Source organism: Octodon degus, unplaced genomic scaffold, assembly GCF_000260255.1.
Source record: "Octodon degus isolate 3935 unplaced genomic scaffold, OctDeg1.0 scaffold00174, whole genome shotgun sequence".
Taxonomy (NCBI): Eukaryota; Metazoa; Chordata; class Mammalia; order Rodentia; family Octodontidae; genus Octodon; species Octodon degus.
This window is the reverse complement of record NW_004524750.1, coordinates 1,074,346-1,095,126: the sequence shown is the minus strand read 5'-3', so window position 1 is coordinate 1,095,126 and position 20,781 is coordinate 1,074,346. Positions and strand designations below refer to the sequence as shown.

At 42.4% G+C, this 20,781-nt stretch overlaps 1 protein-coding gene across 1 annotated transcript in view; it reads right to left on the bottom strand.

Moving 5' to 3' along the window:
* The window catches only part of Asb3 (ankyrin repeat and SOCS box containing 3), an 84,106-nt gene that overhangs the window by 11,459 nt on the left and 51,866 nt on the right, over positions 1-20,781 (bottom strand). Inside the window, exon 8 of the mRNA XM_004643415.2 lies at positions 19,868-19,998. Coding sequence (XP_004643472.1) covers positions 19,868-19,998 — 131 coding nt within the window. The remainder of the gene's footprint in view (positions 1-19,867; positions 19,999-20,781) is intronic.

Sequence of the window (20,781 nt, the reverse complement as noted above, 5' to 3'; positions counted from 1 at the left end):
TGTGCTTTGCTTAGCCTAGCTTGTTCTAAGTAGGTGCTTTAGACCACTGAGCCATCTCACCAGCCCCTTAATAAATCATTGGATGTTTTTCTCTAATAGCTTTTAGTAGTCTTTGTTCTGAACTTCTGGGATTTTGACTATGACGTGTTATAGAGTGATTCTTTCTTAGTTGTGTCTATTTGGGGTTCTAAATGCCTCATTTACCTGTCTGCACAACTTACTGCCCAGATTTTCTATAATTTCAGTGAACTTTTTATACTACTGGATTCTAACTTTAATCTTTCCTCAATTCCAATAATCTCAAAGTCTGTTCTTCTAGAGTCATCTAGGAGTTCCTGAACCATCTTTAGAGTGTCTTGTTGGTTTCTGATTATCACTTGATTAAATTATGTACATCAGCTCTGTCCTCAAGTAGTGGTATTCATTCCATCATCTAACTGATCATTCCTACTGACAAAACATTCAGTTGAGTTTTTCATTTCCAGAAGTTCTGCCTGATTTCTTTTCATATTTTCTAATTCTTTGCTGAAGTGGTTTTTCACATCCTGCACTGTCTTCTCCAATTCATTCAGTTGTCTATCTGCTTCTTCTCTAAATCTGTTGATTATCTGAATGAATATTCATTCAGCAGCTCTCTTAAACTGGATGATCATCCTAGCAGTTCTTTCACTCATCTGCTTATTTTTGTCTTCTTGATCTCTTGAATCATTTTCACTTATTTTTTGACTTCTTTGGCACTTCATCCACTTTATGGTTGTTGAGATCTGTTTTGAGGGAGTTATGAATTTTAGGGCCATCTTGTTTTCCCATTACTATTGTGCTTTTGTATGGAAGATTGTGGCTCTGATGAGATAAAAAGCTTTGCATTATCACAGGGATGTCTTCTCTAAGGGGATTCCTCTGTGATGTGCCCTTGGCTTTGGGAATGACTGTGTTCTGACATCTACTCGACACTCTAGAGTGCTGGCTTCTGTCACCAGCACTGCCACAGGGGAGAGAGAAATCACCAGTAATACCAACAACCAAGGAGCCAACCACATACCAACACATAAGACCAGGATTAATTAAACAGCTTTTGACTCTTTCAACAGCCTAGGAAGATGAAGAATAGTAAGGATGAAGAAGAGGCTGGGAATTAGGAGAAGAGAAACAAAGCAAAAAAGAAAAAAAGTAAAAACATAAAAATGAAACAATATGTTTAGATGATAATATTTTTACAATTTACAATGGTATGTTACTGGTTCAACCCCTGGTCCCGCATGCCATGTGGGCCCCACCCCTGGGACGTGCTGAGCTGGCAAACACGTCTGGCCATGGTGGTGCACACCTATAATCCCAGGGAGGCTGAAAATAGGAAGATCACTAGGAGTCCAAGCTGCATAGTGAAACCCTGTACTAAATACATAAATTTATTTTAAAAAACTAATACAAAAAATATCTGCACTTATATACACAAAACTACACAAATACATACATACTGATATATAAAAGATCAAATCTAATTACATTCAATAAACTATACATGTACATACACACATGAATACACACAGAAGACTGTCCTGCTGTTGGCTGTGGTGAACATCCCCAAGCAGGTTGCAGCACAGCTGTCCACAGAGCTCCATATACCCTCCAAGGCCCTGCGGTGGGTCCAAGCCGCTCGCTATCTTGGTGGCAGAGGCCCAGATCACACCCGCTGTGGTCCCTGCAGAGGTTCTGTGCTCTCTCCTGGGGGCTGCTGCCCAGGCCCCAGGCTTGGCACCACCGCAGCCTCTAACTGCTCTGGAGCAATTTCCCCAATCTTCTGCCAGGCTGCATCTCAGCAGCACCCAAGTGTCAGGAAGGAGCCAGGCTTCCACAGACCCTGCAATCTGCACTCTTTCTCTGCCTGGCACTCCTGCAAGCCAGCCACCTTGGTTCTCCAGACTTTGCTCTGGCTTGCAGCCTCCAGTACATCCAGTGTGGCACAGGGGGAGGAGGAACTGGAAGGCCATGTGGCCACTCCCTCAGCACCCCAGTGCTGGCCACTTCCATCTCAATCAGCCAAGTCTCTCTAGGCCAAAGCTGCACCACTGTACTAGGCCAACGACACAAGCTGAATTGGGGCTAGTGGGTGGCCAAGGTGACCACCATAGTTCTTTCTGGCTTATGAGCCCCACGGTGCCCAACACCGGAAGCAGCCTCTCCTGCACACCACCTTGCCTCTGCCCAGATCTATAGCAGGAATGCCTCGAGACCCAAAGGCACTGCAGTTCCACCCCCAGGGATTTTACCCAGGCAGTGCTTCGGGCGTTTCACCAATGATGGTCTTCAGACCTGGTATGTGAGGGGCGCGGACGTGGGGCACCAACGTGTGTCTTAGTCTAGCTTCTTTTGTTCTATGTTTCATCTGTTTTTTATTTTGTTTGGGTTATGTCCTCAGATGCTTTCTGTTACCGCTGCAGCCAGACAACCACTCATTGAGAAACACCTTAGACAGGGCAAGAACTGGGTTTCCTTTCCACTACCTAATGGAATCTCCTCATCTGTCCATTCTTACCACAGACAATCTGCCCGTCAGCACCATTTATTCTGGATTAAAATGCCAGGGACTATCCAGAAGATTCTATAGGCATATACACAGATTCCAAGCAGATCAAGTTCCTATGCAAGTTTTACTGATGCACATTATTTCCATTTTTGTTACCACTAAGCTAAGAAAAAAACAAGCCATGACTTAAATCTGTAATATAAAACAGCTACAGGATCTATAGGTAAAATACACTTTTAAAGAAGCTTGTTACAGCTATATTTAATTTGTTAAACAAATCTCTATATTCCTGATTATGGGCACTGAGTATACCCTACACAATGATGTCTAAAACTGTGCTGCCTTTTTAATACTTTCTTGACCCAACTATATTCTGTTTAGTATATTATTCCCACTTTCTCTATAGCTATGGTAGCAAACAGACAACCTGTACCTTTCCATGCCTGAGCAGTTGTTCATTTTGTTATATATACTGAGCAATCAAACTAGGCTTCACTATGCAAAACTTTATTGAAATCAAAAGCAGATACAATAATCAAAATAAACCCAATTCTTAATTTACCACATTTAAGACAACACTTATGCCACCACAGAACTGCGTGTACTTTATCCACTTCCACTGTACTTTCTAGTCATCTCCAGGCCACCCCACAGCGGAGGACAGTGTCTGCCTGGATTGCATCTCCTTGGTGCCTTTGTCCTGCTTTCCACGCCAAAGGCAGTACTTGACTTCTGGGCTTCCCTACCACTTATATTTTCACCACTGACATGTGATCTTTCCAGCTGGTGTCATCTTTTTCTTCCCAATTTACAATTTACTTACATAGCTCATCTCCTTTGCTTCCCATATTATAACTGAAATCTGAAGAAAAAGTAGAAGGAGGGAAGTAGGAAAAGGGGCTCAAGAGGGAGAGAGAGAAGGAAGAAGAAAGCAACAACCTAAGGACTCAAAAGAGAAAACAGGCAGTAAGCAGATCAAATGGAAAAGGCATCGCCTATTAGGGAGCCCTGTGATGAAGCCGAGAAGCCACCCTGACCGGCAGCTGACCTTGTACCAGTCATTTCAGTACTCTGACCTTCAGTCCCCTTCTGTAAAGTGAGCAGAAGGACACCTCCCTACTTCAGACTGTTGTTACTGAGATTTCCGTTAGAACACATGTGCAAAAGCATTTTACAAACTGGAAACTGCCCGACAAATCCTAGGCACCACTGAGTCTAGAGGGCTTCAAATGCTGTGACTGCATAATCTGTAAAAATTATTTGGGCATAGAACCCCAACATGCACATGTTTTGCATAAAATGCCTGTATGCTATTACATGAATATTATGTGTATAACAAAATACAATAGAACTTAACAGAAGCCAGAATAAAACAAAATGTTTAAAATACATTCATTATTTATCAAAGGTATACAAAAAAAAAATAAGTATAGAACCACCCAGACATGGTGGTACAAGGCTGTAATGCCAGCTACTTGGGAAGCTAAAGCAAGAGGATCGCAAGTTTGAGGCTTGCCTAAGCAACCTGGCAAGAGCCTACCTCAAAGTAAAATGTAAGAGCTGGATATGTAGCTCAGTGGTAGAGCCGTTGCCGTGTAGGAGTAAAGCTGTGGGTTCAAGCCTCAGTATTACACGCACTCATGCAGTAAATAAATCTTGGGCCGGGAGACGACTCAGTAGAATAAGCACTTCCCTGGCACGCACAAGGGCCTGAGTTCAGTCCCCGGTTCCACCAAAAATAAATAAATAAATAAATCCCCTGTAACTATTAATATTTTAACAAGATGAATAACTAAGCACTATTACCCTAATTTTTACTGATCTGAAAATTCCACAGTGTGGTTCAAGGCCCACTTTATTCTGATACTTGGTTTATAAAGGCTGATATAGCTGAAAAAATATCTTACAAAAGTACATTGTACTACTCTCATCTACCATTTATGAACAAGTATTTTACCAAAATTCATTTGGAAGATTTCTATTTTTCCTATCAGAAAGCTTTACATTTTTATTAAATGCATTCAAAATGCAGGGAAACTGTTTCCAACTGTGTCAATATGAATCACTTTTTTAGATGATATACATTGTTTTGGGAAGAAAAAAAAGCCACATAGCAACAGAAATATTTCCCAGTGCCTATTTTCAAAATCATCTTCACACAGCAAACATGTCTTTCAGAAAGCAGTCACTGTGTCACTCAGTTGAAATGTCATCTTTTCCTTAAACCAACAGAGCTTTTACAAAATACACACTGGGTTGCATAGTGCTGATACCTATTTATCACAAAGAAAAAGAAGAGCAAGGCAACTTGAGCAGCACTTCTGTGAAAGGAAGGCACACATCTTTGTAGTCAAGGACTCTTTCACATATTATGCTCCAAGATAATAAATAAACTTCAGCAGGCATAAACAATCACAATGGCCACTCGCACCTCACGACAAAGTACTGTGAAAATTATTCTAAAGGTCATGTTTTAAAAAATTACCCACGCTATCATTCTAGGCAGTGCTAGTCTCAATGCTCCCATGCGCATCTCGTTTTGGACGCAACAGGATCTACACCACCCCACATTATAATACCAGTCACTCCAGCGGTGGCCACCACACAGCGATTCTGAAAACCCACCTGCAAACAAATTAATTACTGCTGCAAATGTTTCTTCATGGTATTTCTTTCCCTTAGGGACACTCAAAATGTAATTGTCTATTCTTTTATTTAAACAGATCCTTGACAAATACTCTATATGTTTCAAATATTATACAGCATCTTTCAACCTAATATACCAAAGTTTGTCCCTGCAAGCTTTTCCCCCTTTTCTTTAACTCTTTGTCAGTGCTCCACTACACAGTATCTGCTAACAATGAAAAGGCGTTTTATTTTGTCCCCATATTATTTCATCCAGTTTTACTGCAGGGAAAAAAAAAAAAAAATATATATATATATATATATATATACACACACACACACACACACACACACACACACACATATGTATTTCCCCAATGATAGTTGGTTTTGTCTTTTGCTACTGAATTGGAAAATGCAGAGCTCAAAGCACTTGTGGCTATGTTTAGTAAATTCTGCAATGCACTGAGCATCTAATGACTTAAACCCTGACCAGAAGTACTGCAGGGACTGTCTTCAAGTTCTAGATGCCCAGGGTTTATTGCTAACATTAGTAAAAGTGAGACTGTATTGTAAATGCTTCTTTTGACAATTCTAACTCCTCACAAGTTCTATGTGGTAGTCATTTGCATTTTAGCTCTTATTATTTTTATTTAAGATATTGAATAATTTCTTCAATGTACTTATTTTCCTATAGACACACACAGTACACCCACCACCTCACGCAGTTACCCTCTGTGTGTGTGTGCACCTGACGCCCACTCTGGCAGATCACCAGGATGCAATGTAGTACCTAGTCAACTACAGTCTTCCTGCTACACAGGAGAACGACAGGCTTACTCACCCCACATGACTGCGGCTGGTGTCCTCTGCCCTCTCGCTTCCTCTTTCCCCATCTCCATCACCCTCCACCCTGATAACTAACTGGCCAACAACTTTGCAATTTAACACAACTGGGAAAAACAGAAGGATACAGCTCTACAACTGTTTTGTCAGTCTACATACCACTGCACTTTTAGTGTTATTCATAAAAACATTTCTTTGTAAAAATCTTTTAAAACCATATGACCAATTTGTGAGAACTGGCTAAATTAAAGCTGCTAATCAAAGGACCACTGAACAGTCACACATTAACTATAATCACTAAGCTACAACATGAATGTAAGGGGCCGGCCAAATAGCTCAGTAGATTAAAGTGCCTGCAAGCTGGCGCAGGGGCCAGGGGTTCAATCCCCGGCCTACCGTGCTGGCCCCGCCCCTGGGGCACGCTGAGACGGCAACTGAGACTGTAATCCCAACCCTTGGGAGGCTGTAAACAGGAGGATCACTACGAGTAGGATCTAGTAGTGAGACCCTGAACACCCTATAGACCCTTCCCTAAAAATAAAAAAAAAAAAAAAAAACCAACCCAAACAAACATGAATGTGATCATATGTTCAATCCCATGCACCACAGTCCGGAACACACTGACCTACCCAACTTATGAACACATAAGTGCAAGCCCTGGGCCATACATGTTAACGGAGGGGCAATCACAACTATAAGCTTACCGTATAAGACAAGGCAAATAGTGCCTAACAAATGACAGAATGAATCTCTCAAAAGTAAAAAGCTATTCTTCATTTCCCTAACTTATCTAGGGATCTATAACACAGCAACCTGGACCAGTAAGAGAAAACTGTGCTCAGTTTTATAATCTATCTCTATCCAGAACCTTTCTATAAAGTCCTCTGCAACCCCAGCTGTGCCTTGAACATTTTACAGAACATTATCCTGTCCCTTCTGTCCTCCCAGAAGCCTAACCTTCCCAAGAAAATTCTTCCTTAACTAATGTATAAAACAGCATTTCTCACTTTCCATACCTGATCGCTCTGGCCCCAAGGCCTAAGAGACAATTCTGGCATTCTTAGGTCTTCAATACCACTGCCCACCCAGCCGCTCTGTCTTTAATGTCAGCACACACCACTTCCCAAGCTTTCAGCATCTGCTCTTGGTTCCTACCCATCTGATCACTGAGACTTTGGATCCCCAGATTTCTCCTCCTCCTAGTCTACTGGGTCCTTTCTCATTTCTTTTCCTATCCAGACTGACAGTGGATTCCAAAGGACCCACTGTCAGGAGTGCCTGAGCTGGAAATTTTTTTTTTAATTTAATTTGATTTTATTGAAAAACAAATATCAATGAGACAGTTGCAAAACTGATTAATAGGACAGTTTCAATAATTAATACATTGTACACTGTTATCTTCTTAGTGGTTATCCACAGTACAAGAAGCAGACATGATATCCTGTCTAAACACTATTCGTACAAATCTTTGTTCTCACTGAATTAAGTGAAAGTAGCTGTATATCTATCCTAACTATTCTGTATATACAAATACAAAATGGTCCTTCCTTTGTATCCCTTTTTTGTTTAGTCCTCTCAGAGATGGGTATTCCATTGGCATCTAAATACTACAGGTACGTGAATTCAGCAAAACAATCCAACACGGTCCAGCAGTTCACAATAGTAGTGTGTTATCCGCAGAAGTTGTTGACTTGAGCCTTTTACAGTTCAGTATGTTAATATGGCTTTACTTTATATACCTCGTTTTTATACTTTTCTGCTGGATGGTTAAGACCAAGATAAAGCAAGATCTATATAACAAGAAATGTAACTTTTGTATCTGATAAGGTCAGTCAAGTCCCCTCAGGATTTATCCTGTAGCCCTGTAATGCACTTTCTAGATCCTTTGTGAGTGTCAGCCATGTGGATGAGTCACGGCCATTGCTTGCCCAATGTGCTCTCTGTGAAAGCCTGAGAGAATGTTTTCTCTCCATGTGACTCTCCTTAAGCACACTATATATCATCGATTGCGTTCCTCTGTGGCTCCATAATCTCCTTCATCAGAAAATTTGGGGCACAACTGAGTTACATGGTGTTACAATACAGGTTCTCTTATGTCCTGAGTCTTCACTGACCTTGAAAGGCTAGGGCCAAAATGTTGGCTGTCCTTGCAGCCCTTCCTTTTCTCTAATTTTTGATCTGCAAGCTTAGGTTGTTAACCCTCCAGAAGAGAAGCTTATTATTACCCTGCAACTTTACAGTTCAGTTTACCCTATCTGTCTAAATATCAAACATTTTAGGCATAACAGGGAACAAGTAAGTCCTTACAGAATATGAAGAAAAAAAAATTTTAAAAATAGGAATAAACACATTTTTACACAGAAATTTAGAAATCTAACCATATACAGCATTGTAGTAGGTAAGCCCTGTGTCATTTTTTCTTGTCTTTTTTCTTTTACTACTATTTAAAAAAAAAACAACAAAAACAAAAAACTTTTACTTGAGAGACAGCATGGTAATAATTGGTATGTCATGACAAAAAGTACATATTTAGAAGACCAAAATGACAGGCATTCCCGGCGTGACCCTTCTATTGCACATTGCTATCTTCAGTGCAGTTGCTTGGCACACAGGTATCAGCATATGTAGTTAGTCAGGGTGAGAATCCTACCAATTAAGTGCTAGTTTCAAAAACCGGCTGGTATTTCTCAGGATCACTGCCTTGCCCATCCTGTGCATATGGAAACTGTTCACACATGCAGAGCCAAGCACGCGAAGGCATAGAGTGTGGAGGCAAAGTGTTCCTCCCTGAGATCAAAGGGCCTGAGAAGTGAGCTAGCTGTTAGGCAAAGGGGTTTCACCTGACATCAACACACGCACATATAAATGAACACAATGCAGTTATGGAGTGGTTCTTGCCAACAGCAGAGACAGCTCTGTCCGATTCCAGCCTTCTCTAACTGGTCTGTATTTCTTCACTTTCTTGCCGACCTGGCGCCAGGAAGTTCAAGAGCAGCACTGGCCGCAGCAACCCAGCACTTTATTTGCTCTGACAACTCCAAGACCAACCTAAACACTTTCCTAGATTAACTCCTTGCAGAGAAAGCTACATGACAATGGAAAACAATGATGTTATAACTGCACGAACTAGTATCGCCACCAGCCCCCACAGGCCAGGCCTGCTCCATGAATCCTTCACAGGTTCCCTGACGGTGTCCACTGCCATCATCGATGTCACCTGGTAGCCCATCCAGCTCTCACTTCTACCTCCCACTGAGACTCTACTACCTACTCCAGAGTATATACTGAAGGTTTTCTAGGCTTTTTCTTCTAAGAATCCAACTCTCAAACTCTAAGTTTACCTCTACCTACCCTATGCTCAAATCTCTTCACCATCCCAAAGAAACCAACCTATCTAAAACTGATCCCATCACCCTGTCATCTATATGACAGCCTCTTTACCGGTGATTCTTTAATATAAATTTTTAATAAAACAATCTCTTTAATGTATAAAATATTCAAGAATTTTTCATCTTAAAAAAGAATTTCTGCAATGACCCTGTATTCTTTCCTTTTGACCAATGAACTAAAGATCTATGTTCACTAATTTATTCATTCACAGAATTTTAAACTGGTGTCTGACACACGTAGCTACTCACTGGGCTGGGGATATAGCTCAGCAGCACAAGCGCCTGCCTGGCAAGCACAAGGTCCTGAGTTCCATCCCCTGAAAGAAAGAAAGAAAGAAAGAAAGAAAGAAAGAAAGAAAGAAAGAAAGAAAGAGAGAGAGAGACAGACAGACAGACCAACACACTATTTAAGAAGTAATGAAAAAAGGAATCTACTCATTAAGAAAGTAGAGCCAGATTTGTCTCTATCTATGAAAATACCTCTATGACAGATCCTCTTCATTGAAGATTTATGCCTGAACCCTACATTTGAAACTATAATTACAGAGTAGTTAGTTCTTAAATTAACAGGACACCATGACCTAGTTTCTTTCCAAGTCACTTCTGTATCTTCAGTGTAGGCCACTCTCTGTAATCATGTCAAGTTCATTATTATTTTTTAATGTTCCTGACAAATACTCCTTAACTCATGAATGAAAGAGAATATCAGGATTTAAGTGAGATGAACGGTTTAGAAGTCACTGAAAGTAATTCTTGGGCTTCTCACTGATGAGGGGAGAGATTATTCCTTTAAAAATGTGCTACCACTCACCATGGTGGCACATGCCCATAATCGTAGCTACATGGGAGGCAAAGGCCAGAGCTCCACAAGTTCAAGGTCAGCACGGTCAACTCAAAGACAGATGGGAACACAGCCTGGTGACAGAGAACCTGTCTAATGCAGGAAGCCTCAGGTTCAATGGCATGGGCAGGGGTAGCCACCTGAAGCAATCAGGCCAAAGCTGAAACCCCAATGCCCAGTCTTCGAAAGTTGTTGGACTGAACTAGTCCGTGCTGGCAGTCCCCTTTCTTCCTGCTAGGCTTCAGAAAACTTCTCATGTACTCAGGCTGAGAAGCTGCTGTATGATCAGATGCAGACACCATGAAAAATGGTCCTACTTAAAAGAGTGTGTTCTGCAAAAGCAAGCAGAAAAGGAGAAAGAGGTGGCAGATGTGGAGGAAAGGAAATGCAGTTCAGGAGGAGGATATGTGTCCTTACATGCTCGGTATTCCAAGGAGCAAGGAATTAGAACAGTGTTAGGAAATACACATATGCAGAAGGCACCACTGCACACCAGACCACTAGCGTGGGAAGCCGGTAACTGGTACCCATTTTATAATAGTGTCAGCCATTTTCTTAAGTTTCTATTCCCCTGCTGAGTTAGTTAAGTTTCTGCTCCTTCCCGCCTTGCCCATTCCCCCGTAAATCATGCACTATGCCCCAGGGGTAGGACCTTCCTCTGTTGCCTAGATACCTGATGACATCAAGAGCCGAGACTTCCTCATTCCTACACTCCCTTTATATACCCAGCACCTCCCCTGAATAAAGGAGACTTGATCAGACTCTCCTGTCTTGTCTCCATTTCCCCTGTCTCCTGTCCTTTGTCCCCTCCTCCATTCCCCGCTCCTCTCCCAGGTGACCTTTGTTGACTGACCCGCTGGATGGGACACGCTAGGAAGTAACCAAGTTAGCCGTGCAGTTAGAGGGCCTAAGGTCATGGAGAAGACATGTGAAATCTGTGAAGTACAGTGCTAGGGAAAAGGAGCACTGACACTAGAACTCACAACAACAGAAGAAAGGCTGGCAGGCCCAGATAGGGGCCTTTGCAACTTTGACTTCTGGAAGAAATGAGGTAGGAACAACAGTTTCAAGGTACATGGTGCACTGAAAGCTCTGGTGCTTTCAAGTTCAAGTGCAGGGGTTCCAGAACCGAACCCAGGGCCGCAGCTGAGCCAAGCGAGCCCTCTGATGCTCAACCACACCCTGGCTGGCCCTTTGTACATCGTCTGGTACAGTCTCGCTTCATCTCCCAGGCGGCCTCGAACTTGGGATCCTCCTGCCTCAGCAAGTCCATAGGAATACAGATGGCACAGAGAGACTACCTGCCAAGCAGATGAGAATCTTCTTGAACTCACATCTGCTTATCTGCCTGCTCAAACTGAGCTCAGCACCAAGTACGAATCTCTATCCTAACAATACTTGTTAACCATCCAGAAAAGAAGCTTAAGGATATTATTACCATGTACAACAGGCAGTTGAGCTTAACATCACTATCTGTCTATCAAATGCCTTAGACATAACATGGAATTGGTATTTTCCAACAACCATGGATATTCTAAACTTCAAATCCCTATAGAATGTGGAAAAAAAATACATGCTTTTACACAGAAATTTAGAAATCAAACCATACAACGTAGCAGGATAGTCCTTTATTTTTTTCTTGTATCATTTTATTCTCTTTTTCCCTTTTTAATAAACATTTACTTTTTTTTCTTGTATTTTAGAGAAGGGTCTACAGGGTGTTCGAGGTAACACTGCTAGATCTGACTCATAGTGATATGCCTGTTTATAGCCTCTGAAGAGCTGGGGTTACAGGCCTGTGCCACCATGCCCAGTCTCAATTGCCATCTCAGCATGCCCCAGGGGCGGGGCCGCAATGGCAAGCCCCAGGGATCGAACCCTGGCCCCTGAGCCTGCTTGCAAAAAAACATTTACTTTATTGTTTTAAACATCATCTTATATACACACACACACACACACACACACACACACACACACACAGATCTGTTTTATGTATAATCATTAGCTCTATCAAGTAATCAGACCAAGGCATTCAACTGGTAGCCTTTGCCAAAATAGATCCAGGTGGAGTAAGACACGTATGCACTTTGCGGGCTACCAGAACTTAGGACTCTGCTGATTTCCATTCTGAGGCCATGCATGTACTTCAAATATACTAAATATATGCGCTGAGGCGATGAAGTGAACTGAAAGAAACCACAGGATGCAGAACGATTAAGCGGTGCCCTTTGCTTGCTCAGGGCTGCAAGGTGGACGGGAAACACTGCGTGAACCTCACAGATTCTCCTGAAGATTGTGAGGAGCATCTGCAAGCTGGCTGTGATCGTGCGGCGGCAGCGGCAGAGCCACGCGGCCCGCCGGAGCCTCGCCCAGCTCCTTTCTTCTTGCATCTCCTTCCCTGGGTCTTCCTTCAGTGTGTACGCAGCCAGGGCAGCCTGCTGGCAGGCTCTGCCGGCGAGGAGCTCCTCAGCAGTGCCCGCGCTTCTGACGGTCCAGGCTTCCTCCGCCGTCTTCCCTTCCACCCACGCGGTGGCCAAGGAGCTGGAGGCAGTCGCAGAGCTGCAGCCAAATGTCTTAAACTTGGCAGCTGCGATCTTCCCCTTTTCATCCACTTGAATCTGCAACGTCATGACATCACCACGTGCTGGAGCAACCACCAATCCACTTCCTACATTTTCACACGTCTTGTCAAGAGACCCTACGTTTCTAGGATTTTGATAATGATCCACAACTTTCTTGTGACAGAGCAGGCTGGAGCTGACAGCTCCTGGGCAGGCAGGCAGGGGCTCTGCAGGAGGAGGGCAGAAGCCCCCCGCCTCAGGCGGCCAGCTCCAGCCGCCGCCGCCTTCCCCAGAAACATTTACTTTAAAGAGAGTATGGCAATAATTGAAATAATGTTAGAAGCTGTACACATTTAGAAGACCAAAATGACAGGTATTTCAAGCATGTTTTCAGTGTTACACATTGGTATCCTCAGTGTAGTTGCTTAGTTCACAGATACCAGCATAAAGAGCTGGTCAGGGTGAGGACTCTACCCATTAACTGCTATTTTCAAAAGCCTGATGGAGATTCTTAGGACCATTGCCTTAACCATCTTGTTTATATAAATGTACAATTTTGCCCCTGCCATATTTCCTAACTTTTCTACTTTCTCTCTCTTCATTGTTCAATCTTTAAGTTCTCACTTTCCATTTAACTGTTATACCTTTCCATTTTTATTTCTTCTTTTGAGTTCTTAAACTAGGGAGACAATATGATATTTACATAAGTGGGTCTGGTTTATTTCACTTAAGAGTATATCTTCAAGTTACATCCACTTATATATGAAGAATTCGAGTTTTTTATTTTTATAGCTGAGTAATACTCCATTGTATGAAAGCACCACATCTGAGAAAAGGAAAGGCTACAAAGATAAAAATTTTGTCCCTAGCCCTTCAAGGCCAGTGAGAAATCAGGACATAAGAGGACCTGTGCTGTGACATCCTGTAACTCAGTGGTGTCCCAAATTTTCTGATCAAGGCGATTATGGGGTCACAGAGGAAAGTGACCGACGATGTATAGTGTGCCTAGGGAGAGTCACCTAGAGAAAAAACATTCTCTCAGGCTTTCACAGAGAGCAAATTGGTCAAGCAATGGCTGTGACTCATCCACATGGCTGACACTGACAGAGGATCTACAAACTGTGGTACAGGCTTTCAGGGCAAATCCTGAGGGGATCTGACTGACCTTGGCAGATACAAAATTTACATTTTTAGTTATACAGGTCTTGCTTTAATTTGGTCTTAACCATCCAGCAGAAAAGTATAACCACGAGGTATAAAAAGTAATGTCATATTAACATGCTGAGCTGTAAAAGGCTCAAGTCAACAACTTGTGACAACTGCCAGTTCTGCTGATAACGCACAACTATTACGGACTATATTGGTATATTCTGCTGAGTTCAAGTACCTACAATCTTTGGACTGGCATCAAGTATGAAAAGGTCCTTTAAAGACTTCTCCAAATACAGCTTCTCTAACAGCAATGGAACACCCATCTCTGACAAGACAAAACAAAAAAAGGGGGATATAAATGAAAGACCATTTTGTAGTGAAAAATACATATATGTATATTCAGAATAGGATAGATATACAGCTACTTTCTCCTAGTTCACTGAGAAAAAAGATTTGTACTAATATTGTTTAGACAAGAGAGCACGTCTGCATCTTATCCTCTGAATAGCTACTACGAAGACAACAATATGCAATGTATTAATTATTGTAACTGTCCTACTAGCCTGTTTTGAAACTATCTCATTGTTAACTTTTTCATTAAAATTAAAAAAAAAAAATGTAAGAAAAAGAACAAGAACAAATGCAAACAATATATGAACCATGTTAGAAAGCATTCTGCTCCTCAATGCAGATTATACACCCAGCCTACAGCAAAGGCCCTGGCGGACACTTCATATCATCTCATCTTCACCTCAGAAACAGTAGCCCTACAAGGCCACTATCTGCAATCCATACTCTGGGACAGAAACAATCTGCTAGTGGAGACTACACTAAGAATCCTGGCTCGGTCCTGGTAAGAAACTGTCACATGGAAACTCCCCACAAAAGGGTCATGGGAGGAGAAAAGGCCAGAGACTCGGCATGTGGATTCTGGTGCTGCCTTCACCAAGCGCCTCTAAGAAGCTTCTGTTCCTCTTTCCGTCCTGGAACGGCACAGAAGGAGCCCCTTGAAGTGCATCTCACTATGGCTTCTTTTCATCATCTTGAGAACAAATGGAAACCTGGGTAAACAGACTGAACTCTCATGAATGGGCCAATACGTAATCAGCAACCCCGGCATACCAAAGACGCAAAGAAAATGAAGGCATTGCTCATTTTTAAACCAAACGTGAAGTCTGCCTTGTCCTCCGAAATGTCTCCCCTGGAACCAACACTCCCTCACAGCCAGAGTTTCTGCTTTCCACACACAACTGGCCTTTGAACAACACAGGCTTGAAATGCACAGTTCTATGTATATGGATTGTATTTTCTTTCTTTTTGGGGGAAGAGAGTCTATGGCAATTTTCAAAAACATGCAGACATAGCCTAGAAATACCACAAAATTAAGAGAAAGTTATGTTTGTAAGGACTACCCAAATATACGTAGGTAAGACTATTTTGTCATTTACTACCATGAGATATATGTATGCACAAATCTATTACAGAAAATTAAAATTTATAGACACTTCGGTACAAAAACACTCACAAGCCATACATGGCACCATTATCGGCCCAGAGAAATGTAAGCAAACATACAGATGCAGTATTAATCCACAGCTGCGCAACATTAACTGTAGCATTGTCGACCACTGGAGTAGTTTTGCAGCCACCTCTTGTCATCCCTGCAGTGAGCTGAAGTGTCGTGAGCACAGGCATAAAGCACCAAGTGGTGATGACCGACGGCCCTGCGAGCTTTTGGGCTCTCCAGTCAGCTGCATGCACATGACTGTCAAGAATGACGCTTTTGGGGCCGAGGAGTTAGCTCAGTAGAATAAGCGCTTGCCTGGCAAGCGTAAGGGCCTGAGTTCAATCCTAGGTTCCGCCAAAAAAAAAAAAAAAAAAAAAAAGACCCTTTCACAGCTCTCAGGTGTACAACAGGTACAACATCAAATATGTGTCAACCGTGTTATTGGCCAGGCTTCCGAGCAAGGGTGAGAAGCGATAAGAGGCCCCACCAAGGAAATGAAAAGGCGGGAGCTGAAGACCTTGAGTGCTCGCTTTCCTCCGGATGCGCAGACACCTAACACTGCACTACCCACGCAGAGGATGGTTTTCAGGATTTGCCTGAAGTCCTTTCATTTGGGGAATAAAAAAAAGTGAGCTATTTTAGTTTTATGAAACCTGACTTTTCCTAGTCCATTTTTAAAGGTCTTAAAATCTGTTTCTCTTATCTGGCCAGCTTGAGTTTTTAAGAATTTCATTTTCAATTTTAATGGACATTTACAACTTGATCTCTCTGAGACAAGGTTGGTCTTCAACTCCAGAGGGCTCAAGGGATCCTCCCACCTCTGTCACCCGATAAGCTGGCTCAGCAGGCACATACCACCATTCTGACTCAGGCAACTTGGGTCTTACTAAAAAAATTAACAAGCCCACGCATGGTGGCATACACCAGTAATTCCAGCGCTCTGGGAGACTCAAGGAGACGGACCACAAATCTGAGCCCTTGTGGAAAACTGGCAACTTGGCAGACCTTGCCTAAAAACAAGAAGAAGTAACAGCTCAGTGCAAAGGTCCTCGGTGAGATCCCCAGTGCCAGAACAACAGAATAACAAACTGAAAGCATCTGCTAATAAAGATCTTAAATAACTGTTTTAAAAGTAATACATAACTAGGTGGCATAGGTGTAGGGACTAGGTACAGCAGAATCACCGTGAGTTTGAGGCCAGCTTGGGCTCCATGGTGAACTCAAGGCCAGTCTGTACTACATCGAAAGAGTAACATACAGACTTCCCCTGTAGGTGTGGGCAAGGTCATCATTCCTTATCTCTAATAAAAGTTTGCAACTTGATTCTTTTGAGACAAGGCCTTTCTAGGTTGCCCAGGCTGGTCTTGAACTCCTGGGTTCAAGTGATCCTCCCATCTCTGGCTCCTGAGTGGCTGGAGGGTTACTCAAGGCTCTGCTATAGCAGTCATCATTCTCTGCTCCACCCTCAAGGGAGCTGTGGTCCACTCCTGTACTAGGAAACCTCTCCTAGTTCATCAGTCTAGGATGCACTATACGCCATGACACCTGGCTCTGCAGATCACCTTTTAAAGTAAAAGGCAGATTGGCTACACAGCATACTCATCTTAATAGTCATTACCAACCATACTATTTATGACTACAACTTTTACCGACCTCTCCTTAGTCACTTATTCTGGAAGATGTGGCTATGGGTTAAACTGTTTATGGGTCAGATTATGCTGTGGCAACAAATAACCCCCTACAACTAGTATCTTCATACAACAAAGGGTTATTTCTTGCTCAGTTTGAAAAACCCTCTGCAGCTCAGGTGATCTGCCAAAAGAAACACTGAGTTAGTGTCCCAGGGTTAGTGCTAAGATAGCAAAACTCCAGAAAACAGAGGTGCAGGCAAAACTGCGAGCAAAACACAATCACACAGGAAATACTACGAAGAATCAACAACGGGAAGCATGTGAGGTTAAAAAGCTTTTGGGTAGCAAAAGAAACTGCCAGTAGAGCAGAGACAACCCACAGAATGGGGGAAAAAGTTCCACCAGTTACTCCTCAGACAAAGGACTAGCATACAGAATATATAAAGAACAGAAGGAAGGAAGGAAGGAAGGAAGGAAGGAAGGAAGGAAGGAAGGAAGGAAGGATCAGAGTGCTCCAATATAAAAACTCAATCCAAAAATGGGCATCTGAAATGAACAGACACTTCACCGAAGAATACAAACAGCAAATGAACATATGAAAAAGTGCTCAACATCACTCATCATTCAAGAAATGCAAATTAAAACAACACTGAGATTCTATCTCGCCCCAGAAAGAATGGCTATCATCAAGAAGTCAACTAATAACAAGGGCCAGCCAGATAGCTCAGCAGATTAAAGCACCTGCTCAGGCAGATGCAGCAACTAGGGTTCGATCCAGGGCATGCTGTGCCGACCCCATCCCCCGGGTGCACTGAGACATTGATTGAGACTGGGCATGGTGGTGTGTGCCTGTAATCCCAGCACATGGGAGCCTCAAAAACAGGAAGGATTACTACAGGTCCAATCTGTGTAGTGAGACCCTGTAAGCCCTGTACTAAATACATTTAAAAAAAAAAAAAAGTTAATTACTTTGACTCGCTCTGCATCAAGTGACCAAGGGCTGACAAATACTTTTTAACAATTTTGTTTTATTTCACTTGAAGCAAGGTCTCACTCACTAACTTGTCCAGGCTGGTCTGGAGCTCACAGGCTCCGGCCATCCTGCTGCCTGCTGCCTCATGCCTCGGCCTATGAGTAGCTGGGACCACAGGCAGGCACCCTTCTGGGAAGTAACACCTCCACGCCATCTCACCTCCTGAAGTAGGAAACAAAAATAACAGGAGGACTTACTAGGAAAATGACATGTTCAGTTTTAGTGATGTCAAAAGGTGAGATACCAGGTGGAGACATCCAAAATGCAGTTGGCTACATGGAACTGGAGCTAGGAAAAGAGGTCCTGGCTCAGGACACAGACCAGAAAAGTGTCAGCTGAGCTCACGCCTATGAGAAAGACTTGTGCACATCTTCAGCCAGCACAGACCCTCTTACGAGATGGTGATCACCCCATGCAGGCTCCACCTCACGCCTAATCACACAAGAAGCCCTTGATGGAGTGAATTTACTGCAGGGTGACACACTCCGAAGGCACAGTCTCGCCTTCGTCTGGCCTGGCTGCCACGTGCTTGGTCTTCACAGCAAACGCCCACGCAGCAGCAGCACCTGCTGTGCTGCTGCCACTTTCCCACTTGGCAAATGCTCCCTCTTGCGACTCTTCGTTCCCAAATCCACTGTCCCAGATTCTACCTGCTCTGAATAGATATTTTGTTCTCTTCTGCTGCAAATATATGATCAGTAAAACCAGATGTGATTCTCAAAATGTAGAATTACATGCACAGGAGTTTTACAACATTATCACCTAAAAACTTCGGTAAGAAAACACGCAGGCTCCAAGCTGTCTACCTTTTCTCTTCAACAGAAACCTCTCCAGCAGTCTGACTACACCCTAGTTAAGAACCTATTTTCTTCAAAGTCTGTCACGGAACAACAGAATCTATGAGACATGTAATTCGCCAAGAAACGAAAAGATACATTTCTAGATATACATATGTTCACTTGTGAAAAACTTATTCAAATGATCTTATGAAAAGTAGCATTTTATGTAAAATATAGTGGTGAAGAAACAATGTTCCTAACTTAAAACATATAATCCGGTTAACAAAATACAGTCAAATTAAATCAATCTGAATAGTAAACAGGAATGCTTTCATATATTTAGTTTAAATTGGCTTTCTTGCACAAAATCTTGGACTGCCTGTTCTTTAATTTTGTTAGCTAACCTAATTTTTTTAATAAATGAAGTTCAAAGTTTGTTTTAGAACAAACTTTCTAAAGTAAATACTAGTCAATGCACCGAATTCTCACCCAACTCACCTCCAGTTCCATCAGACCAACTCACTGGCACTCAATCAGTAAGGACAGGTAAAATTAAAACATGGCAAAATTCCCACCTTTTAATTAAACAGCACAGAGAGAACAGATACCCATATATATTCTAGAAAACAAAATTAAGTTTAGCATTTTTCTGATCACAAACTACCTAACAAGCAGACTTTAGAGCCCACTTTTTCCACATAACCCTTATTTTAAAAACACATGTATATCACTGAATCAAAATATCAGTAATATGAGCTTTCTCTAATGACCTTTAGACTAAACATAAAATCAGATGCACTGTTACTGAAGAAAAGTTCTGCCCTCTTTCTACAGTCCCACCTTTTCTCCACATAAGAAAATGCAAATTATGCCCAATGTTTTGTGCTCTCCAAATCTTTTCATTAGCATTACAACACAGCTGGAGAAATAAAAGACAGAAGAGTAGTGACAGGAGTTTAAAGATGTCCTTTCTTACCAATCCACTGCTGTAGAGCCCAGGAGTTCAAGGCACGAGCGGAGAGCAGCTTTTCCGCAGATGGTGGAAGTCTCTTCCAATTAGTAAATTCCAAGGAGAAGAGGAGGGCGTCCTCACTTACTGAGCCAATCCTGCATTAGGAAGCCGGTAACATGGCATCAGACACAGAACACACCACAGGCTCATTTGGACACAGAGACCATAATACTTAATTCTGATATCCCAACGAGGAAGGCAGATAAAAAGTGGGCATAGTAAATATTCATGTAAATGAAGATCAGCGAGATAGATGTAATTTAACTTGCTCACCATTATGGACACAAAATGTAACAGTTATGAAAGCACACAGCCAAAGCACACCAAGCTACTGCTAACTGCCGGGACACATGGCCGTTCTCTCAGGACATCCACCATTACAGATTCGGCCCCAGAGAATGCAGGAGAACAAGCTGTGCATCTGAGGACTGAACAAAGGGCAACCATACAAACAGTTCTGCCTCTGCTCTTTCAAAATAATGATCATACCCTTCCCTCCCAGCCAAAAGCATCCCCAAATGTGTAAGGGCTGGAACTCCAGGAGAAAGAGCGCTGGGTTAAGCCAAGTACTGATTTTAACACGGCCTCTAACACTCACAAATGTGTTGTCTCAATTCCTCAGCCCTCGGGGTGGGATTTGGCTCAGCAGTCCAGCGATTTCCTGTCAAGCTGGAAGTTCTGTCCTCAGCACCAGAAAAGAAAAAAGGAGCCCTGGGTTCTGTCCTCAGCCCTAGCCCCTGCTCTCTAAAATGGGAATACATATCCTGCCTATTTCAGGAAACTATGTATAAAAATAATATAACGCAATAAACATTCTTTTTAAGCTGTAAAGCATTATATAGTATTTGACATTACTAGAATGTCGTATTGTTCTTCAG